This window comes from Condylura cristata, unplaced genomic scaffold (assembly GCF_000260355.1).
Source record: "Condylura cristata isolate star-nosed mole 26May11 unplaced genomic scaffold, ConCri1.0 scaffold00007, whole genome shotgun sequence".
Lineage (NCBI taxonomy): Eukaryota > Metazoa > Chordata > Mammalia > Eulipotyphla > Talpidae > Condylura > Condylura cristata.
In genome coordinates, this window is record NW_004567108.1 from 28,487,724 (window position 1) to 28,495,560 (window position 7,837).

The 7,837-nt window shown below is 31.7% G+C and overlaps 1 protein-coding gene across 5 annotated transcripts in view; it reads left to right on the top strand.

The window, feature by feature from the left end:
• The window catches only part of TMEM161B (transmembrane protein 161B), a 66,033-nt gene that overhangs the window by 49,810 nt on the left and 8,386 nt on the right, over positions 1 to 7,837 (top strand). For 4 of the 5 annotated variants that reach the window (XM_004678151.2, XM_012721692.1, XM_012721695.1 and 1 more), the window contains 3 exons: positions 3,733 to 3,884; positions 5,780 to 5,840; positions 6,335 to 6,475. In XM_004678151.2, the coding sequence (XP_004678208.2) occupies positions 3,733 to 3,884; positions 5,780 to 5,840; positions 6,335 to 6,475 (354 nt within the window). The remainder of the gene's footprint in view (positions 1 to 3,732; positions 3,885 to 5,779; positions 5,841 to 6,334; positions 6,476 to 7,837) is intronic. The other variant, XM_012721694.1, reaches the window with a different exon arrangement.

Genomic DNA, 7,837 nt, shown 5'->3' on the forward strand with positions numbered 1-7,837 from the left:
TTGTAAAATTATTCCTAAGTTGCTTTCTTAAAAATTTGGTACTCAGTGATAGATTCTTGATTTCATTATCAGAAAAAACACTATTTTCATGAAATGGTGATTCAGTAGTACTATTTATATTAAATCAGACCTTTTTCCTTGTTATTTTCCTTTGTGTTTTACACACTTATCCTGAGACAGTTCTTAATATATAATGAGGTACATACTTTCCAAATAGCATGATTTTGTAAATAATTGTGTAATAAACTCTTTTTAAGTGTATGAACATACTTTTTACATGTATAAGTACTGTTTTATGAGGAAAAGTTAAGTTTAAGTAGAGCAATCTTAACTATAGTTTTCTTTATTAATTCAAGCACTAAAAATAAATCATGTAAATTTAAACTACAATGTGCTTATACTTTGATTAATTTGAAAACTCTTCTAGGAGTTTAAATTATGCACATGGCTTAGGTTTTTAATTCTCTGCCAGAGCTTTACTGACTCCTCTCAGAAGCATCTTTCATTACAAGCAGTATTTTCACCCAGGTTAATAGTATGTGTGTGTTCTCGTGGTAGGGCAGATCTTGCTTTTATTTCCCCTGGCTGTAGACTTCTAAAAGGAGTTTTTTTTTTTTTTTTTCCATTTTGATGACAGTGGTTTACAACCCTGTATCTGTTTTGAGGAAATAGGTTCACATCTCCATCAGATCCACGTCACCACATCACACACCACCAGAGTTGAGTCCCTTTAGTTCTTTTCCATCAGCCATTGGGCTCCCTCCCATCTTTGTTCCCATTCTTTCCCTCCCCTTTTAGAAGCCTCAATTTTGCAGTCGTATTTCTAGGGTATTTTTTGGTTTAGTTTTGTCATTTGATTTGTTTGTTTATATTCTACACATTTTATTTTATATAATCCTTTCCAGCACCATACATGTCCTTGAAATGACTGCTTATCTTTTTTTTTACCTGAATAGTGTTTCATTATGCATATACATCATGTCTTTTTAATCCACTCCTCTGTCATTAGACCATAAATTGTTTCCATAACTAGCTCTTCTAAATAATGGTACAGCAAATATAGGTGTACGTATACTGTTTGAATTAGCGATTTTTGCATTATTTGGGTAAATATCTAGAATTGCTGGATCGTATGGTAGGTATTTTGTATTATTTTGAGGAATCTATGCTGCTTTCCATAGGGGTGGGACCAGTCCTACATTTCCAACAGTCATCGTCAAAATCTTGAGATTGTATCTCATTGTGGTTTTAATTTGCATTTGTGCTGTTACTAAGTTATGTTAAACATTTTTCATATGCCTGCCATTTGTATGTATTTGGAGACATGTTTATGTAGCTTTTTTGCCTGTTATTTGATTGGATCTTTTTTGTTGTTTTTTCCCTGAGTTGTCGTATTAGGTCTTTGTAGATCTTAGCTATTAGCCACTTGTCAAGTGTAATATGTAGAAATATTTTTTCCCTTTCAATTGGGTGTCTTTGTTTTAATGATATTTTCTTTCACTGTGCAGAAGCTTTTAGTTTGATATACTCCCATTTGTTTTTTGTTTCCCTTCCTGTTGGAGTTCAAGTCCCCAAAGACATCCCTGAAACATTGATATAGTGTGTTTTGCCTGTGGTTGCTTCTATTTTATATTTCCAGGCTAGTAGCCAGTGTTTTAATCCATTTTGAGATAATATTTGTCATGTGAGAAGATGGTCTAGTTTCGTTTTTCTGTGTGCAAATGTCCAGTTTTTCTAGTACCATTTGTTGGAGAGAGTTTATTGTATACTCTTGGCATATTTGTTTTAGGTTATACCATCTTTAAGTATGGTTTTATTTCTGGTTTCTATAGTTTGTTCCATTGATCTGTGTCCATTTACTGTAGCCTTGTAGAATCGCTTGAAGTCTGAAATCCACTGTTTTGTCAAGCTTGCTTTGACTACTTGGCATCTTTTGTGGTTCCACATAAATTTCAGTACTGTTTGCTTTGTTTTTTTGAAGAATTCTTTTTAAATTTTGGTAAGGATTACATTAAATCTATATATTGCTTCCTTTAACATGGACATTTTACTGATGCTAATTCTTCCAATCCATTTGCGTGAAGCATCTCTTCATTTCTTGTGTCTTTCATTTCTTTTAGCAATGTCACAGTTTTCTTTGAATAGGTTTTTCACCTGCTTTGTTATGTTTTTTCCCTCAGGTGTTTAATACTGTTTGATGTGACTGTAAATGGAATTATTCTCTTGATTTTTCTTTTTAATTTGTGCATACAGAATTTGGGTACAGGCCAGAGGTACCCAAATGTAATAAGAAGATTCACCAGAGACAGAGTGGAAAGTAGAAAAAGCAGATCAGTAAAATACACTGCTGAGGGATGCAGCGGGAGAGACGAGAGGTCTGCTGTTCCATGTGGGTCACTTCTCTGCCCAGGGATCAAACTCAGGCTGAAGCTGCAGCTAGCTTCACAGTGCTGCTCTTTAACCTTTTTGTCACCAGGGAGGGCCAGGTTTTTTTTTCATTTCTAATTCATTATTTGCATGTAGAAATGTAGCAGATTTTTGTATATTGACTTATTTTTGGCCTAACAGTTTATTATATTGATTTATTCTTCTAAGATATAAAAGGAACCTGAATTGGAAAAGAACATTTTTTAATTAAGGATTTTCTGATTCTGAGCGTAAACTACTTCTGTCACTGCAGCTCTAATTAAAAAAATAATTGTGGTGCTTCTACTAACTACTGCATAATATAGGTATTGTATATAGTTTTGTAGAAGCAGTGTAATAAGTTGTTAAGTGCATAGACTTAGCCATACCGTTTAAGATCTAAATCCTAACTGCCTCTAATCTAGCTGTGTGATTTAGGGCCAAAAATCTCCCTATGCTTTTTTCCTCCAAGTCTGTAAAGTTATGATAATAGTTGGCTAATATGAGGATGATTTCTTAATTGGTAATTTTTGGTACATGTTGAGTACTTACTGGTAGTGATTATTTTTCATGCATAGCATAGAATTTTTTGTGTGTGTGTGTGTGTTTTTAAGATTGTGTGTGTGCACTTTTTGTGCATGCTGCCTCATTTTATTTGGTGCTTGATTTCATTGAGAACAGTTTGGTATGGACATATGGATTGTTTCTCAGCTTAGGACCATCCATTGATTTGATCAGTTGGTGACCCCTTCCTGTTATATTTTGAAATTTTGATTTATTTGAAACTTATTTGCTGTAGAGATTTTTATTTAATCATGTTATGAAGAGACAATTCCATATACTTAGTTTTCATCCCTCAGATTCCCAGTACTAATTTTCATTTTAAAGTGAATGATACACAGATGATTCCTATGATATGTGTTTGTTTAATTCTACATATAAACGACTCATAATCATGCACAATAAAATGTAGTTCCCTAAATTAACCTCTACTTGGTTTTTCATGTTACTGAAAATTACTGTCAAATTTGAGTTAGGATAAGCTGAAAAACATTCTTTTCCTAATTACAACTTTATTGTGTAGGTTTACTTTCCATTGATTTTGACATTACGAATCTCACTAGACTTGCTATTTCCTGGAAGACTATTCTGACTTTCATTTGTGTTTTATTTCATTCCAAAGGCTACTTTATAGATAGACATACTGTAGAATCAAAATAAATGTAGTAAAATTGTAGTAAAATTTTATTGGAGTTCAGGTTCAATAAAAGTTGTATTTAACTTCCACAAGTTATTTGTGGTTTTTCCTCAACTTTTCTCCTGCAGCAAAGTTCTGTTTTCATTAACTACACACTATTTTAAAGTAGAAGATGGTGGTGAAAGATCAGTCTGTGTCACCTTTGGATTTTTTTTCTTTGTCAAAGCAATGGCAGTCTTGATTGTAACAGAAAACTATCTGGAATTTGGACTCGAAACAGGTAATTCACACAACTAAAACTCAGTTTTGTTTTATCTGTTGTTAATAATTTTTTACTTAAAATTTTTAAGTTATGCCTGAGAAGTTTTGAATTTTTGTGTAAGGTATATATTATATAATATTTATACTATAATATTATGTAGTATTTAATAATGTGACAGTGTATTGCAATTAATATTCTTATTTACAGATCTGTATACTGTGTAATCACATTTTCACAAAAGTTTTATACTGTTTTACCTCCTTTTTTCTTTATCAGATTCTTCCTTCTACCATCCCTTTGGCCTTCTTTCCCTTCTCCCATCCTCTTAACTTCAGAAATTTCACTTTAGTGTTCACTAGTTAATACTTATTTTGCTTTAGAAGTTCATCCTTTTTGATTATTTCATTCATATATGTGAAATTTTCCAATATTTGTCTTTATTTAACTTACTTTATTTTACATAACTCCCTCCCCAGAGCTGCTTCTGTTTTGCTATAAATTACAAATGCTTCTTTCCTCACAGCTGAATACTATTCCATTAGGTGAATGTATCACATTCTGTATACCATCCTTTACCAGTGGGCACCTAGGTTGCTTCCAAATCCTTGCTACTATAGATAGTATTGAGAAACAACATATGGAGCAATCATTGTTTGAGACGAAGCTTTTATATTTTTCAGACTGTAGAAACTGGGATTGCTAGTATTTTTAGATGGGTCCACATGGCTTTTCAGAATGACTGCAATAGCTTTTATTCTACCAACAATTACTAGGATTCCTCTTTAGCTACATTTTCTCATGCACTTGTTGGATTTTTTAATATATGCCATCGTCATTCTCATAAGTTGAGGTAGCTCATGGTTTTGACTAGCATCTTCCTTATTAAAAGTGATGATGAGCATCTCTCTTGGTCTTTATATATATATATATGTATATATATGTATGTTATATATATTATACTTATAGTATATAGATAATACATATTTTTATTTTTGCTAAGTTAACTTTTCATTTCTGCTGCCCATTTTACAAGAGTTTCCTGTTTTGTGTGTGTTTTAAGTTGGGTGAATTCTTGGTACCTCTTAAATTTTAACCATTCTTAATTGTGTGATGTGTGAATATCTTGCTTATTCAATAGGATTCCTTTTTAGTCTACTAATTCTTTGACTTTGTAAAATCTTTTAATTTGAGGATGTTGTCAGTTTTATGTCTAAAGCTTTAGCCCATTTAGGGTGTATTTTTGTGCATGGAGTTAAGTGTTCCAACCTCATTCTTTTTACATGTGTCCCACAGTTTTCCCAGCACCATTTGTTAAAAAGCCTTTCTCGTTTGTATCATCAGTACTTTGTTGTCATAAATTAGGTGTTGATACATATGTGGATTTATTTTGAGCTTTTAATTCTATTCAACTGGTCTGTGTGTGTGTGTGTGTTTTATTCCAATACCATATTATTTTAATTTTATTTTTAAATTAAATAAAATGTTATTTTATTTCTTGATAATATAGTTTAAAATCAGATAAAATGCTTCCATTTTTCTTTTTTTGAATTTTATTCCTAAGCAAGATCTTTTTTGTGTTTCTTTAAGCTGAGTTTTGTTACTTAAGAAAAATACTGCCTCCTCTAATTTTTCCTTAAAATTAAAATAAGTTAAGGCTGAAGTTTATCACATAAATAAAGATGTTTTATTGCAAATTTTATGCACACTTAGAGAAAGTATAAGTAGCAAGAGATGGTTCAAAAAGCTTCTGCTAATCATATTTTATTACATTATTGTGTGTTAATTAATTGACATATAAAAGGGTTAAGCAAGTCACTATAAAATACAAGATGTCCAATTTGATAGTATTTTCTTTCCAAATAAAGATTCTGTTGATTACCACCATGGTGAATTTTTGTTTTTTTTCCCTACAGGATTTACAAATTTTTCAGACAGTGCAATGCAGTTTCTTGAAAAGCAAGGTTTAGAATCTCAGTAAGTTTTTTATTTTAATTAAGCATTAAATTTAATTTTAGTAATTTTAGTTTCCTAGAACAGAATTTATCATAAATTGCCATTTGTTTTTAATCAGTGAAGAGTCCTATCAGTAGGATTGCCACTTTTAGAAATGTCCTTCTTTGCAGTTTTCATATTTTTATAAAATTAGTATTATTTATAGAATTCACATTTGATTTTGCTCTTGATTTCATTTCTCTGCCACCAGAGGTTATTAAAGCTTAACTAACATCTGAGTCATATATTAAATTTTGTAGATGGGGTTGTTAGAAATTTGACTATAGATATGTCTAACTCATTTTATAGCTTACCAAGACAACTATGGGTAATTGAATTAAGAGCAGTCTTTTCATAAATGTTTACTTTGTAGTATTGTTGTTATTGTTATGGTTTGTGAAGTAGTTGATTAGATTACAGGGGATTCCTAGGAAGTAAAGTATACAAATTTATCAACTTTTTAAATTTTTTTAAAGGGGTCCTGTTTCAAAACTTACTTTCAAATTTTTCCTGGCTATTTTCTGTTCACTCATTGGGGCTTTTTTGACATTTCCTGGATTACGGCTGGCTCAAATGCATCTGGATGCCCTGAATTTGGCAACAGAAAAAATTACACAGTAAGCGGAAAATGTACATAAGCACATGCAGATAAATATATGTTTTCCATCTTATGAAGGTATATTATTGTGATGAAATACATTATTGTATTGAAAATGATCATTTAATGTCACATTACTTCCTCTTTCTACAATAAACAAGTTTCTTTTGTTTACTTCTAGCTTATAAGTTCTGTTTTTAAAAAAATACCATCAATTACCTAATATCTGTTTTACCTGTTAAAATGGAAATATCACTGTGTTCTTTTTAACACAGAAGTCACAGTATATAATCGCAATCTTTGCAGGTGAATCTGGAAATTTCACTCATCAGAGAATTTAATTAAAGTGTTTTATTTAAATTTTATGTAAATTATTAAACCAATTTTGTAATTTTACTTAAAATATTTTTAAAGTTTTTGAAAATAAAACTGCATAGAAATACATAGAAATGTTTGCTTTTTTAAAGACTTGCTAAAATAATACATTATTTGGGGTTTGCTAAACTATATACTGTTAAATTACTTTTAACTATCAAGTTCTATTTTGGTTCTTAAGAAAAATCATATCTGAATTTCTATAGTTCAAAGCCTATCTTTGTGATTATCACAAATAGGTAGAATGATAGATTCCTATCTCCTTCAACTCATATCCAGATATAGATTCTCTTGTCTCATCTTTTTTACAGTTGAAGTTCAAGTTGAGAATGTTACCATGTTGATAGATGTATTTATAGTAGTGTTTTTTTGAGTGATTTTATTTACACTAGCTTTGCTCTTTAAAAACCCTGTATTTGGTGATACAGATCCTCTAGTTTTATTAAATCCTTTTACCTATATCGTTTGCCTTTCATTGCACCATTCTTTGTTTTTTCTTTATCCTTTTCTATGTGTACTTTATAAGTGTGTTTACTTATTCTCATTACCATTATACACTCCTTCATCCCTCTTTTTCCCCCCTCCTTTTACTCAGCATGCTTTGCCTACGTCCTGCCTTTCACCCACCATCTAGCTCTCTAATGGCTTCTTTTAAAACAAAACCTGGCTCCCCCCCTCCACCTCCTCTACACACACACTTCAGTCCACTAACCCCAGTGTTATGATTTAAATAAGCTGAAAGGGTGGGTGGAGGGGAGCCCTTCTCGAGCTACTGAAACTGCTGTGGGCTGCTCCTTGATACTAGAGTGTTCCCTAGCAACACTGCATACCTAATACTGCTGCTTTCTTCCCCCACACTGATGGTTTACCCAGGCTGTGGGATGAAAGAGTCACTTTATAAAAACATTTAAAGCATTTGGTGCTGGTTTCAATGGGGGGAGGGGATATTTGTTTCCTTTTCAGTAAAACAGGGGCTTCTTCTTCTTCTTTTTTTTTTTTTTTTTTT